Source organism: Coregonus lavaretus, assembly GCF_964263955.1.
Source record: "Coregonus lavaretus genome assembly, contig: SUPER_35_unloc_1, whole genome shotgun sequence".
NCBI lineage: Eukaryota > Metazoa > Chordata > Actinopteri > Salmoniformes > Salmonidae > Coregonus > Coregonus lavaretus.
This window is the reverse complement of record NW_028167181.1, coordinates 987,804-1,009,257: the sequence shown is the minus strand read 5'-3', so window position 1 is coordinate 1,009,257 and position 21,454 is coordinate 987,804. Positions and strand designations below refer to the sequence as shown.

General features: G+C 43.6%; 2 protein-coding genes across 6 annotated transcripts in view; one reads left to right on the top strand and one right to left on the bottom strand.

Annotated features, from left to right (window-relative positions):
* The window catches only part of galnt7 (UDP-N-acetyl-alpha-D-galactosamine: polypeptide N-acetylgalactosaminyltransferase 7), a 37,914-nt gene extending 19,017 nt beyond the window's left edge, over positions 1-18,897 (top strand). Inside the window, exons 4-13 of one of the 5 annotated variants that reach the window (XM_084188518.1) lie at positions 6,347-6,477; positions 6,686-6,765; positions 7,632-7,814; positions 7,966-8,148; positions 9,006-9,123; positions 9,375-9,497; positions 10,045-10,263; positions 15,079-15,177; positions 15,270-15,398; positions 15,950-18,897. In XM_084188518.1, coding sequence (XP_084044644.1) covers positions 6,347-6,477; positions 6,686-6,765; positions 7,632-7,814; positions 7,966-8,148; positions 9,006-9,123; positions 9,375-9,497; positions 10,045-10,263; positions 15,079-15,177; positions 15,270-15,398; positions 15,950-16,087 — 1,403 coding nt within the window. In that variant the 3' untranslated portion in view covers positions 16,088-18,897. The remainder of the gene's footprint in view (positions 1-6,346; positions 6,478-6,685; positions 6,766-7,631; positions 7,815-7,965; positions 8,149-9,005; positions 9,124-9,374; positions 9,498-10,044; positions 10,264-15,078; positions 15,178-15,269; positions 15,399-15,949) is intronic. The other 4 variants (XM_084188517.1, XM_084188516.1, XM_084188514.1 and 1 more) reach the window with 4 other exon arrangements.
* hmgb2a (high mobility group box 2a) lies at positions 18,622-20,884 on the bottom strand. Its single transcript, XM_084188520.1, has 5 exons — positions 20,808-20,884; positions 19,848-20,009; positions 19,542-19,693; positions 19,272-19,446; positions 18,622-19,153 (listed from the first exon to the last, which is right to left on the bottom strand). The coding sequence occupies exons 2-5, from the start codon at positions 19,995-19,997 to the stop codon at positions 18,989-18,991; spliced, it is 642 nt and encodes a 213-aa protein (XP_084044646.1). The 5' UTR covers positions 19,998-20,009; positions 20,808-20,884; the 3' UTR covers positions 18,622-18,988.
* Between the last annotated feature and the right edge of the window lie 570 nt (positions 20,885-21,454).

The following is a 21,454-nucleotide window of genomic DNA, read 5'->3' as shown; positions in this document are numbered from 1 at the left end:
GCGAGCCTAGTCCACCATTCAGTAGTACTGTGTGAGAGCCTAGTCCACCATTCAGTAGTACTGTGTGAGAGCCTAGTCCACCGTTCAGTAGTACTGTGTGAGAGCCTAGTCCACCACTCAGTAGCACTGTGTGAGAGCCTAGTCCACCGTTCAGTAGTACTGTGAGAGCCTAGTCCACCACTCAGTAGTACTGTGTGAGAGCCTAGTCCACCGTTCAGTAGTACTGTGAGAGCCTAGTCCACCATTCAGTAGCACTGTGTGAGAGCCTAGTCCACCACTCAGTAGTACTGTGAGAGCCTAGTCCACCACTCAGTAGTACTGTGAGAGCCTAGTCCACCACTCAGTAGTACTGTGAGAGCCTAGTCCACCACTCAGTAGTACTGTGAGAGCCTAGTCCACCGTTCAGTAGTACTGTGAGAGCCTAGTCCACCACTCAGTAGTACTGTGTGAGAGCCTAGTCCACCGTTCAGTAGTACTGTGAGAGCCTAGTCCACCACTCAGTAGTACTGTGTGAGAGTCCACCACTCAGTAGTACTGTGTGAGAGCCTAGTCCACCGTTCAGTAGTACTGTGAGAGCCTAGTCCACCATTCAGTAGTACTGTGTGAGAGCCTAGTCCACCACTCAGTAGCACTGTGTGTGAGCCTAGTCCACCGTTCAGTAGTACTGTGAGAGCCTAGTCCACCGTTCAGTAGTACTGTGAGAGCCTAGTCCACCGTTCAGTAGTACTGTGAGAGCCTAGTCCACCATTCAGTAGTACTGTGTGAGAGCCTAGTCCACCACTCAGTAGTACTGTGTGAGAGCCTAGTCCACCGTTCAGTAGTACTGTGAGAGCCTAGTCCACCACTCAGTAGTACTGTGTGAGAGCCTAGTCCACCGTTCAGTAGTACTGTGAGAGCCTAGTCCACCATTCAGTAGTACTGTGTGAGAGCGTAGTCCACCACTCAGTAGTACTGTGTGAGAGCCTAGTCCACCACTCAGTAGTACTGTGTGAGAGCCTAGTCCACCGTTCAGTAGTACTGTGAGAGCCTAGTCCACCACTCAGTAGTACTGTGTGAGAGCCTAGTCCACCGTTCAGTAGTACTGTGAGAGCCTAGTCCACCATTCAGTAGTACTGTGTGAGAGCCTAGTCCACCACTCAGTAGTACTGTGTGAGAGCCTAGTCCACCACTCAGTAGTACTGTGTGAGAGCCTAGTCCACCGTTCAGTAGTACTGTGAGAGCCTAGTCCACCACTCAGTAGTACTGTGTGAGAGCCTAGTCCACCGTTCAGTAGTACTGAGAGCCTAGTCCACCATTCAGTAGTACTGTGTGAGAGCCTAGTCCACCACTCAGTAGTACTGTGTGAGAGCCTAGTCCACCACTCAGTAGCACTGTGTGTGAGCCTAGTCCACCGTTCAGTAGTACTGTGAGAGCCTAGTCCACCGTTCAGTAGTACTGTGTGTGAGCCTAGTCCACCGTTCAGTAGTACTGTGAGAGCCTAGTCCACCGTTCAGTAGTACTGTGTGAGAGCCTAGTCCACCACTCAGTAGCACTGTGTGTGAGCCTAGTCCACCATTGTGAAAAGCTGGCTGAGTAATTCACCCGAAGAGGGGGCACCACAACACAAAAGAGACGTAACGGACACTGACTTCATGAGAACATCAAGAGCTCGGGGAATTCATCTCATTAAGCATGCAGCCTGCCACTGAATGCTATTACCAAAGCCTGTTACAACATTATAAACCATCTGCATGCTATCACTAGCACTTCACTGTTTGGCCAATAAAGCTATAATCTGGCAGTTGGAAACAGGGTTTTGAATGAGAAAGACGTCACATTATTTCTCAGATTTCACATCAGTTGTTGCACATTTTTGTTCTACAGCAGGCAGCCACAGCCAAACATTACACAAGTAATTCTAAAGGTTGTGACTAGCTCACAGACTGCAAGCGATATAGAGCTCTGTCAGGGGCTCATCATCGTTGCACTGATGTTGTGGAATTAAACTCAAGGTTATGGTTTATAAAATAGTATTCTAGGGTCGTTACAGAAAAATCTCTCTCTATAGTTAAAGCATGAAACACTCACTTCCGATAGGTACTTATCACAGTGGGAGGCCGTGCTTTTTCTTGCTTCAAAAAAAGCGGTACCTGCTGCGTGCTAACCCGGTAGCGACGAACCTACCTTTTTCTACTTGTAGAATTGCAATTCTCATCAGTAACCAACAACTTCACTTTGAGCCAATCAGAGAGCACCAACCCCCCCACGTGGGCGAGCCAACAGGAGTGACAACAAAAATGGAAAGAGGGCGTTTTCTCCGTACATCCACAGTTAAATGTCATGAGCCAGTCACACTTCATATGCAATGTAGGCTATGGGATGTTAGCTAAGTGCACAGACGCAATGCACACAACACAATACTTCCTGCAAGCTAGCTAACCACTGTAGCAAATATTGACATAATGCAATCCCAATGGATTAGTTTCCATGAAACCGCTGTCTGTGTTAACTGCTGAGTGTCCTTAGCTAGCTGCACTACATGACCAAAAGTATATGGACACCTGCTCGTCGAACATCTCATTCCAAAATCATGGGCATTAATATGGAGTTGGTCCCACCTTTTGATGCTATAACAGCCTCCACTCTTCTGGGAAGGCTTTCCACTAGATTTGGAACATTGCTGCGGGGACTTGCTTCCATTCAGCCATGTGCATTAGTGAGGTCGGGCACTGATGTTGGGTAATTAGGCCTGGCTCGCAGTCGGCATTCCAATTCATCCCAAAGGTGTGCGATGGGGTTGAGGTCAGGGCTCTGTGCAGGCCAGTCAAGTTCTTCCACACCGATCTCGACAAACCATTTCTGTATGGACAATTTTGTGCACCGGGGCATTTATATATGTAAATACAGTCATACTTTACATAGCACAATAATGATCTAATACTGTAGTACAGTGGGGAAAAAAAGTATTTAGTCAGCCACCAATTGTGCATGTTCTCCCACTTAAAAAGATGAGAGAGGCCTGTAATTTTCATCATAGGTACACGTCAACTATGACAGACAAATTTAGAAAAAAAATCCAGAAAATCACATTGTAGAATTTTTTATGAATTTATTTGCAAATTATGGTGGAAAATAAGTATTTGGTTACCTACAAATAAGCAAGATTTCTGGCTCTCACAGACCTGTAACTTCTTCTTTAAGATGCTCCTCTGTCCTCCACTCGTTACCTGTATTAATGGCACCTGTTTGCACTTGTTATCAGTATAAAATACACCTGTCCACAACCTCAAACAGTCACACTCCAAACTCCACTATGGCCAAGACCAAAGAGCTGTCAAAGGACACCAGAAACAAAATTGTAGACCTGCACCAGGCTGGGAAGACTGAATCTGCAATAGGTAAGCAGCTTGGTTTGAAGAAATCAACTGTGGGAGCAATTATTAGGAAATGGAAGACATACAAGACCACTGATAATCTCTCTCGATCTGGGGCACCACGCAAGATCTCACCCCGTGGGGTCAAAATGATCACAAGAACGGTGAGCAAAAATCCCAGAACCACACGGGGGGACCTAGTGAATGACCTGCAGAGAGCTGGGACCAAAGTAACAAAGCCTACCATCAGTAACACACTACGCCGCCAGGGACTCAAATCCTGCAGTGCCAGACGTGTCCCCCTGCTTAAGCCAGTACATGTCCAGGCCCGTCTGAAGTTTGCTAGTGTGCATTTGGATGATCCAGAAGAGGATTGGGAGAATGTCATATGGTCAGATGAAACCAAAATAGAACTTTTTGGTCAAAACTCAACTCGTCGTGTTTGGAGGACAAAGAATGCTGAGTTGCATCCAAAGAACACCATACCTACTGTGAAGCATGGGGGTGGAAACATCATGCTTTGGGGCTGTTTTTCTGCAAAGGGACCAGGACGACTGATCCGTGTAAAGGAAAGAATGAATGGGGCCATGTATCGTGAGATTTTGAGTGAAAACCTCCTTCCATCAGCAAGGGCATTGAAGATGAAACGTGGCTGGGTCTTTCAGAATGACAATGATCCCAAACACACCGCCCGGGCAACGAAGGAGTGGCTTCGTAAGAAGCATTTCAAGGTCCTGGTGTGGCCTAGCCAGTCTCCAGATCTCAACCCCATAGAAAATCTTTGGAGGGAGTTGAAAGTCCGTGTTGCCCAGCGACAGCCCCAAAACATCACTGCTCTAGAGGAGATCTGCATGGAGGAATGGGCCAAAATACCAGCAACAGTGTGTGAAAACCTTGTGAAGACTTACAGAAAACGTTTGACCTGTGTCATTGCCAACAAAGGGTATATAACAAAATATTGAGAAACTTTTGTTATTGACCAAATACTTATTTTCCACCATAATTTGCAAATAAATTCATAAAAAATCCTACAATGTGATTTTCTGGATTTTTTTTTCTTATTTTGTCAGTCATATTTGACGTGTACCTATGATGAAAATTACAGGCCTCTCTCATCTTTTTAAGTGGGAGAACTTGCACAATTGGTGGCTGACTAAATACTTTTTTTCCCCACTGTATACAGGTAAAAGTCAGTAAATTAGAATATTTTGAAAAACTTGATTTATTTCAGTAATTGCATTCAAAAGGTGTAACTTGTACATTATATTTATTCATTGCACACAGACTGATGCATTCAAATGTTTATTTCATTTAATTTTGATGATTTGAAGTGGCAACAAATGAAAATCCAAAATTCCGTGTGTCACAAAATTAGAATATTGTGTAAGGGTTACATTTTGAAGACACCTGGTGCCACAAAATAATCAGCTGATTAACTCAAAACACCTGCAAAGGGCTTTAAATGGTCTCTCAGTCCAGTTCTGAAGCCTACACAAACATGGGGAAGACTTCAGATTTGACAGCTGTCCAAAAGGCGACCATCGACACATTGCACAAGGAGGGAAAGACACAAAAGGTTATTGCAGAAGAGGCTGGCTGTTCTCAGAGCTCTGTGTCCAAACACATTAATAGAGAGGCAAAGGGAAGGAAAAACTGTGGTCAGAAAAAGTGTACAAGCGATAGGGATCACCGCGCCCTAGTCAAGATTGTGAAAAAAAACCCATTCAAAAATGTGGGGGAGATTCACAAGGAGTGGACAGCTGCTGGAGTCAGGGCTTCAAGATCCACCACCAAGAGACGCTTGAAAGACATGGGTTTCAACTGCCGCATACCTCGTGTCAAGCCACTGTTGACCAAGAAACAGCGCGAAAAGCGTCTCACCTGGGCTAAGGAAAAAAAGAGCTGGACTGCTGCTGAGTGGTCTAAAGTCATGTTTTCTGACGAAAGCAAATTTTGCATTTCCTTTGGAAATCGAGGTCCCAGAGTCTGGAGGAAGACAGGAGAGGCACAGGATCCACGTTGCCTGAAGTCTAGTGTAAAGTTTCCACCATCAGTGATGGTTTGGGGTGCCATGTCATCTGCTGGTGTCGGTCCACTCTGTTTCCTGAGATCAAGGGTCAACGCAGCCGTCTACCAGCAAGTTTTAGAGCACTTCATGCTTCCTGCTGCTGACCTGCTCTATGGAGATGGAGATTTCAGGTTCCAACAGGACTTGGCGCCTGCACACAGCGCAAAATCTACCCGTGCCTGGTTTACGGACCATGGTATTTCTGTTCTAAATTGGCCAGCCAACTCCCCTGACCTTAGCCCCATAGAAAATCTGTGGGGTATTGTGAAAAGGAAGATGCAGAATGCCAGACCCAACAACGCAGAAGAGTTGAAGGCCACTATCAGAGCAACCTGGGCTCTCATAACACCTGAGCAGTGCCAGAAACTCATCGACTCCATGCCACGCCGCATTAATGCAGTAATTGAGGCAAAAGGAGCTCCAACCAAGTATTGAGTATTGTACATGCTCATATTTTTCATTTTCATACTTTTCAGTTGGCCAACATTTCTAAAAAATCCCTTTTTTGTATTAGCCTTAAGTAATATTCTAATTTTGTGACACACGGAATTTTGGATTTTCATTTGTTGCCACTTCAAATCATCAAAATTAAATGAAATAAACATTTGAATGCATCAGTCTGTGTGCAATGAATAAATATAATGTACAAGTTACACCTTTTGAATGCAATTACTGAAATAAATCAAGTTTTTCAAAATATTCTAATTTACTGACTTTTACCTGTATATCCTATTGTGTACATATCAGGCTATTACTAGGCATACTACCTCTTCTATTACTTGTTATTGATTAGACTCTTATTGATTTATTGTACTGCAATGTTATGGGGCCTAGCACACAAGCGTTTCACTGCACCTTTTGTACTTCCTGGTAAACTGTGTACCGGACAAATAAAACTAGATTTAATCTCCCTGTCGGTCTCCAGTGCACCTGAAGGAGAGACTAGAAGAGTACATTAAGCAGTGGAACGGCCTGGTCAAACTGCACCGCAATGAGAAGAGGGAGGGCCTCATCCAGGCCAGGAGTATAGGAGCCCATGTAGCAACTCTGGGACAGGTAGGTTCCAGCTACTCCATCACATCTACACTTACTGTGTGTATGGATGAGACCAAGGGAAAGGGGGAATGAATGGATTGATCTGGAGCCACTAATATAGATTGATATCCATATAGATGGAAAGATGGGGAATGGTAACAACTCTTGTGTCAAGCAGCTGTTCTCTCCAGTGTGTGACGTGTTTGGCTGCTGTGTGTCCTGTCTATAGGTTTTGGTCTATTTAGATGCTCACTGTGAAGTCTCTGCCAACTGGTACGCCCCTCTGGTGGCCCCCATATCCAAGGACAGGTATGAGTGGTCTGCGGCTGTGATTTTTGAATATTTCTACTTCGTATATGATGACTTGTTGAACTGTAATAATGAAAAAGATTCTGATCCATCCATCAATGAATGGTGCAGGTCATGAATCGTCTCTACCAGAAACATCTCTGTATTATGTCACAGCAGAGCCACAACATAACTAGTGACATACATTGAAGTTAATACAACCTAATTAATGTGCAGATTGTATTCAAAATGTGTGTGTATATATAGGTGTATCCATCCATGCTGAATATGCAATGCCTGGACATATTTAGTAAACTGTTTATCTATGCTAAATATAGATTAGTAATTAATATGCATTTAGTGTAGTGGAAGGCCTAAAAAATTGTCATAAACTGTTCTCTCTGCTACCGCACGGCAAGCGGTACCGGAGCGCCAAGTCTAGAACCAAAAGGCTCCTTAACAGCTTCTACCCCCAAGCCATAAGACTGCTGAACAATTAATCAAATGGCCACCCGGACTATTTACATTGACACCCCCTCCCTTTGTTATTACACTGCTGCTACACGCCGTTTATTATCTATGCATAGTCACTTTACCCCTACCTACATGTACATACTACCTCGACTAACATGTACCCCCGCACATTGACTCTGTACAGGTACCCCCTGTATATAGCCTCGTTATTTTATTGTGTTACTTTTTATTTTATTTTTTTACATTAGTTTATTTAGTAAATATTTTCTTAACCCTTTCTTGTACTGCATTGTTGGTTAATGGCTTGTAAGTAAGTCTACACCTGTTGTATTCGGCGCATGTGACAAATACAATTTGATTTGGTCTGCCCCACTGTAACATCGTGTTTGTGTGTTCTCATTGCCTGTTTCCAGAACGGTATGCACTGTACCTCTGATAGATTACATAGACGGCAGTGACTATACCATAGAGCCCCAGCAAGGTGGTGATGAGGACGGGCTGGCCCGTGGAGCCTGGGACTGGAGCCTGCTGTGGAAGAGAGTCCCTCTCTCCAGCAGGGAGAAGGCTAAGCGAAAGCATAGGACTGAGCCTTATCGGTAAACATCCTCATGCCATGCATGCCCATCTAAAACCCAGATGTATTGTTTTTTCCCCCCTCTTTGTGTGTGTGTGTGTGTGTGTGTGTGTGTGTGTGTGTGTGTGTTATGCATGAAACCCTCCATCTCCCCACCGGCTGTCCCTACCTAGAACGGTGTGCACGGTCCCTCTCATAGACTCCATACATGGCCAGACATTCCACATTGACCCACAAGGGGGAGGGGACGAGGATGGTTTTGCCCGCGGAGCATGGGACTGGAGCATGCTCTGGAAGCGTGTGCCCCTCAGTAGCAGGGAGAAGGAGAAGAGATTAACTAAAACTGAGCCCTATCGGTAATTAATCTGCACTAAAAAATCTATCCTGCTAGCAACATCAACCCCTAACTGAGGCACAAATGATACAGTTGAGCATACGATATGGCATGTTGTATATGCTGTCTGCATGTACATTACTATTTGCTTGGCTTACTCACTACTGCTTGGCACTTCTTTATAGTGTATAATTGTATGCTGAACTACTAGTGATCTGCAAACTTTAACTATGAAACACAAGTGCTACCTCATAATAGTCTGTAGATGTAACAATACTCTGAAAGCTATGTAATACCCATTAACTACTAGCTGTAGCGCTCAATGTGGTTTATTAATTGCTCTAAATGGAAATTAGCCCTGGTAAATTAGTGCCGAAGTTCATGCTATTGAGGAAACGCCTATGGCCTGGACCAATTAAAGGTATCATTTTGGCATAACACTAACTGCTAGCAGTCTGATACCTAGAAGGAAGAATCGCACTTTTGACAGTTGCCACTGCTTGCCTTTGAAATTAAACTCTTTGAAATCTCTCACTAATGTCCTGCATTCTCCTTCTCAGTTTCTCTTGGTGTGATTTCCTCACCAATAATCTCTTCTGGCTTCTCCACAACTCGGTATCCTATCACGTTATTCTATTTTTTAACGAGTTAAGTCCGTAATGTTTCACCTTCGGTGGCTAGCATGATATTTGGTAATAGGGATTGTATGGGCGCACTCTTTGGGTCAATGTTCTTGTTCACTCTTTTTGTCATAATGCTTATGTTTCTCCCCATTTCATCATGTATCCACCTTCTTCCCTGCTACATTTTAGCTCTTGTCCCTCTCTCTGGATGAGACACCTGTGGATTGTGGGTAATGTAGTTTTGGGCCTTTCTCAGGTCTCCTGCCATGGCTGGGGGGCTGTTTGCCATTGAGAGGGACTTCTTCTTCGAGCTGGGCCTCTATGACCCAGGACTGCAGATCTGGGGAGGGGAGAACTTTGAGATATCCTACAAGGTAAACACTACGACCACCACCTCTCAATCACCTATCGAAAGATTTCACATCATTATAAAGTACTTAGGCTGTTGTTTGTTCCTTTATTGATACTGTTATGTGTCATTCATATTGATTAGTAGCTGTTATTTATTTCCTGTGGATTTCAACTATGTTATCTCTCTATTGTACTGGTATGCTATCGTATTTTCTGCTTTGTATGTACCATCTCTGTAACTCCAGCATGTTCTATTGTCCTGATCTGATCCCAGATCTGGCAGTGTGGTGGCCAGCTGCTCTTCGTGCCGTGCTCCCGTGTGGGACACATCTACCGCCTACAGGGCTGGCATGGCAACCCACCCCCTGCCCACATCGGCTCCTCGCCCACACTTAAGGTCAGTGTGCCAAGTCTGCCAAACTAAGCACCCAGGATGCCCCTCTTAGCCTGCTCCCAGATCTGCTTTCAATCTCTTTCCAACTCCTATGGTGATTGTCATAATGACCATAAGAGTTGGCAGGTCAACACAAACAGATCTGGGACCAGGCTAGCCCACTATGGCAAATCCTTGGCAGCTTAACTTTGCTAATTTGAGCTGACCTGGCATCTGCTTATTTACTTGGATTCATCCTTGTAAAGCAATATGGTTCAGCCAGTTTCAAATGTCTACAAGGGTGACTAGATTATGTAATGATATATTGTGCTAAGCACAGTTCATGTAGGCCTACAGCCGTTTATCAAATGGTCAATAGGGATTCATTGTATGGATATCATATGTATCTGGTATCTGTCTTGTCTCATAAAGCATCTTATGGAAAAAACACCATATGAGAAGTAGCATATGGATTGACTGACTGATTGACAACTCCTCTTGAAGGACATCATTCATTGAAAGTAATAATTGTCCATCATTTGGTGTTTTATTCTGATCCTCCCTGCTCCAGAACTATGTGCGTGTGGTGGAGGTTTGGTGGGATGACTACAAGGACTACTTCTACGCAAGCCGGCCGGAGACCCTCACCCTGGCCTACGGGGACATCAGCCAGCTCAAGAAGTTCAGAGAGGAGCACCGCTGCAAGAGCTTCAAGTGGTTCATGGAAGAAATCGCCTACGACATCCCCATTAACTACCCACTGCCCCCCAAAAACGTGGAGTGGGGAGAGGTAGGCTAGAGTATTTTAGTTTATTCATACTACACAATAGTAGCTACAGTGGGGAAAAAAAGTATTTAGTCAGCCACCAATTGTGCAAGTTCTCCCACTTAAAAAGATGAGAGAGGCCTGTAATTTTCATCATAGGAACAAGTCAACTAGGACAGACAAAATGAGGAACAAAAATCCAGAAAATCACATTGTAGGATTTTTTTATGAATTTATTTGCAAATTATGGTGGAAAATAAGTATTTGGTCAATAACAAAAGTTTCTCAATACTTTGTTATATACCCTTTGTTGGCAATGACACAGGTCAAACGTTTTCTGTAAGTCTTCACAAGGTTGTCACACACTGTTGCTGGTATTTTGGCCCATTCCTCCATGCAGATCTCCTCTAGAGCAGTGATGTTTTGGGGCTGTCGCTGGGCAACACAGACTTTCAACTCCCTCCAAAGATTTTCTATGGGGTTGAGATCTGGAGACTGGCTAGGCCACTCCAGGACCTTGAAATGCTTCGTACGAAGCCACTCCTTCGTTGCCCGGGCGGTGTGTTTGGGATCATTTGTCATGCTGAAAGACCCAGCCACGTTTCATCTTCAATGCCCTTGCTGACGGAAGGAGGTTTTCACTCAAAATCTCACGATACATGGCCCCATTCATTCTTTCCTTTACACGGATCAGTCGTCCTGGTCCCTTTGCAGAAAAACAGCCCCAAAGCATGATGTTTCCACCCCCATGCTTCACAGTAGGTATGGTGTTCTTTGGATGCAACTCAGCATTATTTGTCCTCCAAACACGACGAGTTGAGTTTTTACCAAAAAGTTATATTTTGGTTTCATATGACATTCTCCCAATCCTCTTCTGGATCATCCAAATGCACTCTAGCAAACTTCAGACGGGCCTGGACATGTACTGGCTTAAGCAGGGGGACACGTCTGGCACTGCAGGATTTGAGTCCCTGGCGGCGTAGTGTGTTACTGATGGTAGGCTTTGTTACTTTGGTCCCAGCTCTCTGCAGGTCATTCACTAGGTCCCCCCGTGTGGTTCTGGGATTTTTTCTCACCGTTCTTGTGATCATTTTGACCCCACGGGGTGAGATCTTGCGTGGAGCCCCAGATCGAGGGAGATTATCAGTGGTCTTGTATGTCTTCCATTTCCTAATAATTGCTCCCACAGTTGATTTCTTCAAACCAAGCTGCTTACCTATTGCAGATTCAGTCTTCCCAGCCTGGTGCAGGTCTACAATTTTGTTTCTGGTGTCCTTTGACAGCTCTTTGGTCTTGGCCATAGTGGAGTTTGGAGTGTGACTGTTTGAGGTTGTGAACAGGTGTCTTTTATACTGATAACAAGTTCAAACAGGTGCCATTAATACAGGTAACAAGTGGAGGACAGAGGAGCCTCTTAAAGAAGAAGTTACAGGTCTGTGAGAGCCAGAAATCTTGCTTGTTTGTAGGTGACCAAATACTTATTTTCCACCATAATTTGCAAATAAATTCATTAAAAATCCTACAATGTGATTTTCTGGATTTTTTTTTCTCAATTTGTCTGTCATAGTTGACGTGTACCTATGATGAAAATTACAGGCCTCTCTCATATTTTTAAGTGGGAGAACTTGCACAATTGGTGGCTGACTAAATACTTTTTTTCCCCACTGTAAGAGCTGAATTGCAGTCTTACTTCGTTAAAATATCATCATATGCATCTGTTGAAGAGTAGTGTTACTGTCCACTACATGACCAAAAGTATGTGGACACCTGCTCGTCGAACATCTCATTCCAAAATCATGGGCATTAATATGGAGTTGGTCCCCCCCTTTGCTGCTATAACAGCCTCCACTCTTCTGGGAATTCTTTCAACTAGATGTTGGAACATTACTGCGGGGACTTGCTTCCATTCAGCCACGAGCATTAGGGAGGTCGGGCACTGATGTTGGGTAATTAGACCTGGCTTGCAGTCGGTGTTTCAATTAATCTAAAGGTGTTCGATGGGGTTGAGGTCAGGGCTCTGTGTAGGCCAGTCAAGTTCTTCCACCAATCTCGACAAACCATTTCTGTATGGACCTTGCTTTGTGCACGGGGGCATTGTCATGCTGAAACAGGAAAGGGCCTTCCCCATCATGCTGAAACAGGAAAGGGCCTGCCCCAAACTGTTGCCACGAAGTCAGAAGCACAGAATAGTCTAGAATGTATTTGTATGCTGTAGCGTTAAGATTTCCCTTCACTGGAACTAAGGGGCCTAGCCCGAACCCATGAAAAACAGCCCCAGACCATTTCTCCTCCTCCACCAAACTTGACAGTTGGCACTATGCATTTGGGCAGGAAGCGTTCTCCTAGCGTCATTCATCGCTCCAGAAAACGCGTTTCCACTGCTCCAGAGTCCAATGGCGGCAAGCTTTACACCACTCTAGCCAACGCTTGGCATTGCGCATGGTGATCTTAGGCTTGTGTGTGGCTGCTCGGCCATGGAAACCCATTTCATGAAGCTCCCGGCGAACAGTTATTGTGCTGACGTTGCTTCCAGGGGCAGTTTGGAACTCGGTAGTGGGTGTTGCAACCTAGGAAATACCATTTGTACGCGCTTCAGCACTCGCCGGTCCCGTTCTGTCAGCTGAGGCGTTGTTGCTCCTAGACGTTTCTACTTCACAATAACAGCACTTACAGTTGGCCTCCCGAGTGGCGCAGCAGTCTAAGGTAGTGCTTGAGGCGTCACTACAGACCCGGGTTCGATCCCAACCTTCGCCTCTCCCGAGTCCGTAGGAGAGTTGCAGCGATGGGACAAGACTGTAACTACCAATTTGGATATCAGCAATTTGGGAGAAAAAGGGGTCAAAGTAAAAAAATATATAATAATTTAACAGCACTTACTTATTTGGGAATTTTTATTGATGATCATATTACCTTTCTATACAGAACATCTGCCCTGGCCGACTCCGCAAGTAGAGCTCTTGGGGGAGTTATAGGAAAAACAAAAACACTCAAAGATATTGGTTATGCTACGTATTCAAAACTGTATCAGACATGCGTGTGTCCTGTTCTGGACTATTCAGCCAGAGTGTGGTGTGCTAAGAGGTATTTAAAAAACGAACATGTCCATAGCAGAGCAGTACGTTACTTTTTATGTGTCCACAAGTTTGCACCTATACTTGCAATAACAGGGGACATGGGCAGGGAACCCAGTGAGGTGAGATGGAAAGCGTGTATTTTTTAGTCATTTTAGCAGACGCTCTTATCCAGAGCGACTTACAGTTAGTGAGTGCATACATAGATTTTTTTATTTTTCATACTGGCCCCCCGTGGGAATCGAACCCACAACCCTGGCGTTGCAAACGCCATGCTCTACCAACTGAGCTACATCCCTGCCGGCCATTCCCTCCCCTACCCTGGACGACGCTGGGCCAATTGTGCTCCGCCCCATGGGTCTCCCGGTCGCGACCGGCTACGACAGAGCCTGGATTCGAACCAGGATCTCTAGTGCCACAGCTAGCGCTGCGATGCAGTGCTTTAGACCACTGCGCCACTCGGGAGGTCGCATGTATGCCGAGACTTTGGAATAGACTGTTGGATATGCCAACTGCCAGAATAGCTAGGAAAGTTTTTTAATGGGATCTATCCATAGGGGGAGCCTGGGCAACTGAAATGTCTGACTGTGAACATCTGTATGAAAACCAAATTAAGGGAGACATAGATATGATTAAAATACAAATGTTGATGCAATATGAAGAAAAAAATGGGTGGAGGAGATTAATCATAAACCTAAATTGAGAACCTTTTGTTGAATTAAGGGTGAATTTGTGTGTGAGATATATTATGTATAACTTACCTAAAAGCAAGAGACCGCTATGTGCACAGGTAAGATCAGGGATATTGCCTCTGCGTATTGAAACAGGTCGGTATTGTGGTGAAATGGAAGAGGAAAGACTATGTAACTATTGTGACCTGGAAAAAATAGAGAATGAAACTCATTTTATCCTCTATGGCCCTTTCTACCACGATATACGCTTTCTCTTATTCCAGAAAGCACACCAGATATACCCTGGCATTATGTGGCTGAGCCATGAGGAGGAACTCAAATGGTTTTTTGTCCATTGTGTATTTCTGTTTGCGGAATATTTAGGTAAAGCCTGGAATCAAAGAAAAAGGGCTACCTATAATTACATTGTACAAATATTTAGCTTCTATGTGGTAAATGCACGTGTGTGTGTATATACATTGTGTATAGGCTTGTCTCCCACATGAATCTTCTCTTTCTCCCAGACTGGCTTCAAATGCCTTCTGTTTCTTTTTTTACTGTATTTCTGTATGTGTGTATATATACAGTATGAATGTTTGGATAACCTTATTTACTATTATGTATTGATTTTTACATTACATTTTTTCACTCTTTATGCGATGTGCAATGCAGAGAACACCAGAAGAATTATCATTTAATTACCACAGTGAATTATTGTAATGTTTGTTTATGTGTCAATTAATCCCATAAGGGATGGGTTGCCAAATGGCAATTTGACACGAAAATAAAATGTCATTCATTCATACAGTTGACCGGGGCAGCTCTAGCAGGGCAGACATTTGACGAACTGACTTGTTGGAAAGGTGGCATCCTATGACGGTGCCATGTTGAAAGTCACTGAGCTCTTCAGTAAGGCCATTCTACTGCCAATGTTTGTCTATGGAGAGTACATGGCAGTGTGCTTTTATACACTTGTCAGCAATGGGGGTGGCTGAAAAAGACAAATCCACTCATTTGAATGGGTGTCCACATACTTTTGTTTATATGTAGTGTATGTGCATTTGGACTGTATAGTGAACATTATTGCTTTGTTCCAGGTCCGTGGATATGAGACCAGCTACTGCATTGACAGTATGGGCCACACCAACGGAGGCAACGTGGAGATTGGACCCTGTCACAGAATGGGCGGGAACCAGGTCAGAAAGCCCTTTGTGTCATTTGGGATTATATATCTCACTATTTATTCATAAACATTATTCGTCTTTTACTGATAAAACATCTCTTGTAGCTTTTCAGGATAAATGAAGTGAACCAGCTCATGCAGTATGACCAGTGCTTGACGAAAGGACCAGACGGGTCGGCGGTGATCATTACACACTGTAACATGAACGAGAACACAGAATGGAGATACTTCAAGGTATGCCGTTGCAGCTAACGTCCTATACAAAGTGTAATCCTGAGATATGAACCACCTCAGGTTGGTGCCATAGTTTCAATATATGATTGCTTCATAAAGTGTGGTAAACAGTTGGAAAGAGAATCCATCCTTGTTACCAATACAGTATTATGAGGTTTTCCTATCGCGCTACATCTTGAGATGGTACTGCTGAACAAAGCTTATTAGCATGTACACTACCAGTCAAAGGTTTGGACACACCTACTCATTCAAGGGTTTTGCTTTATTTTTACTATTTTTTACATTAGCAGAGTGTGCAAATCTGTCATCAAGGCAAAGGTTGGCTATTTGAAGAATCTCAAATATAAAATATATTTTGATTTAACACTTTGGTTACTACATGATTCCATATGTGTTATTTCATAGTTTTGATATCTTCACTATTCTACAATGTAGAAAATAGTCCAAATAAAGAAAAATCCTGGAATGAGTAGGTGTCCAAACTTTTGACTGGTACTGTATGTGAGGATATATGTACTGTAAGTGAACTCACCTTTTCATTTCCCTCCCAGGACCTCCACAGATTCACCCACGTCCCCACGGGGAGGTGCCTGGATCGGTCGGACGTTCTCCACAAGGTCTTCATCGCAGACTGTGACACCAGCAAGAGCACACAAAAGTGGGAGATGAACAATATTGTAGCGGTTTAAAGCTACGGCCCCACAGAGGGTACTTAACTCCTACTGGAACTCACTCAACAGGATAGGGTGTCAAACACTGCACTTCAACTGTCTGCAGCATTGAGAGGTTGTTTGTGTCCAAAATGGCACCCGATTTCCCTATATAGTGCACTACTTTTCACCAGAGCCCTATGGGCAGGTGTGTCAATTGTGTATGGCAATCACCATACCCTAGCTCACCACCAACTATTTTTAAATGGGCTACTAAAATCATTCCAATCCCCATTAAAAGGCAAATGCAGTTTTAGTGGTAATAGCTGGCAGGCCTCAGAGTGGGTGGAAAGACTGTTTGCCTGGCTAGAGCACATTGAGCTGAGGCAGCTGTAATGAACAGCATGACTTTTGTCTTAAAACAGTGCAGAGGTGGAAGATGGCTAAGTAACTGCCGCTTGACTTCACATGAAATTTAACTCGTTTTTAATGCCGGTGCTGAGCTAGTGCTTAGCAGCTAATTGCTGTATGACATGTTTGTAGAAAGTGAAGTCCCTTATTTACTGAGGGGAATGAAGCTACAACTAAGATGATAGTGGCTGGAGTCAATTCTGCTTGTTTTCGCTGTCTCCAAATAGCTTTTTAGAGTTCTTAAATTGTGTAGGTTTAGCTGAAATGACACCCCTACGTAAGGGCCCTGGTCAAAAGCAATGCACTATATAGGGGATAATGTGCTCTCTCAACTATGTCCCACGAAAGATACTTCTCCGTACACACTTGGAGAATTGACTTTTTTTCAGTTGTAGATGTTTACACATTCTTGCTCTCTTCTCTCGATCTTTACATCTTACTGGGGTCTTTGGGATATTACTGAGGGGTCTGAGAATTTTTCTAACTTAACATTGGTGGAGGATTCATTAATCAATGTGCAGAATTGAACATTTCAACAATTCAAAACCACTTCTAGTAGTCGTGTAATAAACTGCCCACTCAAGCTAGGTTCCTAAGAATCTTATGTTTTTGAAAGCTGCAATGGATTATAACCTGGTCCCAGATCTGTTTGTACAATGACCCATAGGTGTTTAATTGGCAAGAAAGCACAAACCAATCTGGGACCAGGCTAGATGGATAAGTCCACTCATGAATCATGGTCAAGTATGAACACTGGATGTTTTTTTAACACATCGGCTCTAACTGGTGAATTTCAAATGGGTATATAAAGAAAGGTTTTTATTTTTTATTTTATTGTTTTTATATATTTCCAGCTTGGTATGTAAATGTTGTTGAATGATGACTACAAAGCAACCAGAATCAGACACCAATTTGTTCAAAGCAAAATTAAGAAATATTTTTATTTGGGGTATGATGTGATTAGTATGCATTTTTTAAATAATGTAAATATATGTATTTCTAAAACATTGAGCTATGCAGTGGGCCTTGGATGAAGGTGTAAATATCTAACTTATAAAAAACATTGTCTGGAACTGTACTGATGGCAATAAATTGAACCTTTTTACCAACTACTTTTGCCCCTCTTCCTTGAAATGACAATTTTATTTATCCAAGTTGTACAATAGGGGCTTTTTATTGTGCTCAATTGTGATAGGCCTATTATATTCATGCCTCTTTTGAACCTTGTTAAGGTCTGATTACACTAAATCCCCCAGATTTTGGGGTCCTCACCCCTCCCCCAGATAACATGCAAATGAGACCATGGTTATCTATTCAAAAGCAAATACCTCAACACTCCAACTGCAGTGGATTTGAGGTTGGATTCTTACCTACAGGATTATAGACATGCATTTCCCTCAGACCATCTATACGCTATTCACTTGTTTGGTTGTAGACCTTGTTACCACATAAGGTGAACGTCAACCTTACAGCGAGCTAGTCTGATCAACATGACCAAAGCCTCCCTTCTACATGGATTTCACATGACTGGGAATACAGATATGCATCGGTTGTTCACATTTTAAGGTAGGGGCGTGGATCAGAAAACCAGTCTGTCTGGTGTAACCACCATTTGCATCATGTCTTTCGCATAGAGTTGATCAGGCTGTCCCGCTCTTCAATGGCTGGATATTGGCAGGAACTTGATCAATCCAGAGCATCCCAAACATGCTCAATGGGGGGTGCCTATGCAGGCCTTTGACATTCCAGCTGTCAGCAATTGCACTCCCTCAACTTGACATGCCATTTTGTTGACGAAATTGGCCTTTTGTACCCAGCACAAGGTGCACCTGTGTAGTCAGCTTCTAGATATGCCACACTTGTCAGGTGGATGGATTCTTGGTAAAGAATTCCTCCCACCAAGTGGGCTTTTGACTGATCAGAAAGAGTTGTCATTTAGCAGACACTCTTATCCAGAGCGACTTAAATTGGTGCATTCAACTTAGGATAGCCAAACCTCATGGGGGGGGGGCTCAATGGGTAGTGGGTTCGATCCCCGGGACCACCCATACCTAAAAACGTATGCACACATGACTGAGTCTGCTAAATTGCATATTATCAGAGTTGGGCTGCTTGTCTAAACGCAGCCTGTGTCTAACTTGTAGTCATCAACGAGGCAAGAGTTAATCATAATATACAAAACAAAATTTTATTATAAAAAGAAATCATTCTACACTGAAACAATTTAAGCTCCACGTTAAAAATGGGTTGCAAACGTCTACACATTGTTCCTTGTATTTCTTAAAACGGCAGTGGAAACGATATCAATATAGGGCGGAAAAGAACATGCCACCATCCAAAGACAAAACAAGCAGTGCTTTGAGAATAAGAGCTGTTAAATTTACAAGACAGCACAATATGACCCCTGTATGCATTATTGCAGCCATTGCACATCACTGTACATGTTCTGAAAAATCCAAAATGCTATAAATGTTACATTGTAAGGTTCACATTGTTTTGCAAATACTCCAGCTCAAGTTTCCAGGCAGTTTAGTCATCATCCTCGTCATCTTCCTCATCTTCCTCGTCATCATCCTCCTCATCGTCGTCATCATCATCATCCATGGGCGCTGCCTTCTTGCCAACTACTGGCCTGCCGGGTCCACTCTTAGCAGTTGCACCTGCGCCTCCCTTAGCCTTGTAGGCAGCAACATCCTACAACAAACACTTCAGTTAACAAAAATGGACTTGGATGTTTTATGACATGTGTTCTACACCGGTTCTAGTCAGCCATGATAAGTGTTCTATAAGTGGTAGTTGAAGTGGACCTTACCTTTTCATACTTCTCCTTCAGCTTGGCAGCCTTTGCCTCGTGTGGCTGCTTGTCTTTGGGAGTCTGCTTGCCCCACAGCAGACCCAGCTGCTTGGCGATGTCTCCAATGCCCATGCCTGGGTTATCGGCCTTGATTCTGCCGCGGTGTTCAGCGCAGAACACAAAAAATGCAGATCTATTGGGGATAGAATGTTGAGAACACATTTAGTTCCAAAATCTGAACATATACAACTGTATTGATTTCTGTAGAGTTCTAAGTGAAGTACTTACGGCGGCCTCTTGGGGGCATTGGGGTCCTTCTTTCTCTTTCCTGCTGCCTTAGAGCCCTTGGGGGGCACATAACCCTTCATGTCCTTGTCATAACGGACTTTGTCACCCTTGGCCATGTCCTCAAACTTGACCTTCTCTTTTGCAGACATGGTCTGGAAAACAGAAAAATGCGTAAGCCTCCATGTTGCTCCAAATCCCCACCATTTGATACATCGATTTGCTAACTGTTTCGTAGGCACGCTTTGCCCCGCCCCCCTCCCCCCGGAAAAACAACTTTTACATGGCGGCGGCTCAGTCAGAACTTACCCTCCACCTCTCTGAGCATTTCTTTGAGAACTCGGAAAAGTTCACTGAAGTTCCTGGGTGTTTTTTCTTGTGTTCTTCCCGGCACGTCGCAACAAAGAACGCATAGGAAGAAGTCTTTCCTTTCGGCTTATTAGGATCTTTACCCGGCATGGCTGCTATATTCTGAAAAATAAGTAAAAACAATATTAAGCAAAAATTGAATAAAACCTCTAAAAATATATAATGTATTCGGATGGTACCACTGAGTAAACAAGCCGGCAAACCAATCCACGGACAGCCCAAGGACGCGAAACCGCGCTAATCCGATTGAGTTCCTGCTTCATTGTGGCCATACCGCCCGGACAATAAGCATCCCTCCATTTTGTTTCCCGCCTAAACCAAATCCCCCAACAAATGTTGTCCATAAGTACGAGAAAACCATTTAAACATTGATACATTTGTCATCAGAATGATACGAAACCTGTTAGTCATAAATAAAACACCGAAAGGTTACTTAAACTATTTCTGCCAGGCTGATCGAAGTTAAGAGTTTAGTAACGACGTTAGCTAGGCTAGCGCAGTCAATGGCTGCAAGTATGGAATGCATCGTGCAACATAGCCAACTAGCTAGCACGATGTTACATTTTAGCATGTTATGTCTGAAAGAAGTACCCAAAAAGTATTTTCTGGGCGGAAATGTTCCTTATCATACCGAACAATCTAAGTGCCTTGCTACGACCACAAAAATAAAGTATATTTAAATTTGTTTGATTGCATCAAGTTTTAGCTAGCTAAATAGCAACTGCATCACAGCGCGCGCTTCCAAACTTCGCTGGCTAGTTGAGTAAAATAGAAAACCACAGATATCCTTCAGTAAGCATTTGAGGGGTTTTGCCTGAAGTTCAAAACCATTCTAAAAACAAACTTTACATGTAGAAAAACGCTAAGGATTTTGAGAAGCGTAGAATTTCCCTTACTCACCTATTATCCAGCCACACAAGTACAATGAGTGCCAATGCAAAGTCCTTCGCACTGTTTTGTGAGTGGGAGACAGTCCGCACAAACTTGATTAAATGTTTTTTCAGCTCCTCCCACTTGTCATACGGTTGGCTGAAATTATGCATTTACATTTGAATCTGGGACGCAGGCCATGAACGGCGTTTGGATTGGCTGAATGTCTATATTTTGAGACTGTCAAGGTTGTCTGTGGCAGCTTAATGGAAAACCCCTGTGATTGGCCGGAGTGGGGATTTAAAATAGATGGCGCCAAAAGCCTAAACGCTTTAATGGGGGTTGTGTGTCGGATGCCCGTTCCCACTGGGTCAGTGCTATCTGGGATCATTGGGACGTCCCTTCCCTAATCTTAACCCTTACCCAGACTTTAACCATAACCCTTACCTTACCCTAACCTTAACCCTTAGCCTACCGTAACCATTTAAAATGTTAATTTCAATGGGGGGGGGGGGGGGCGTCCCAAGGATCCATAATAACACGGACCGTTGCCACTGCTAGCCCATCAGATAATTTAGGAAACAATGGAAATGAACAGTTATTGATGAAAATAACAACACGATAAAATGCTTGAGCTGCGAGATAAACCGATGCCAGTAGTCAAAGTGAATGATCAT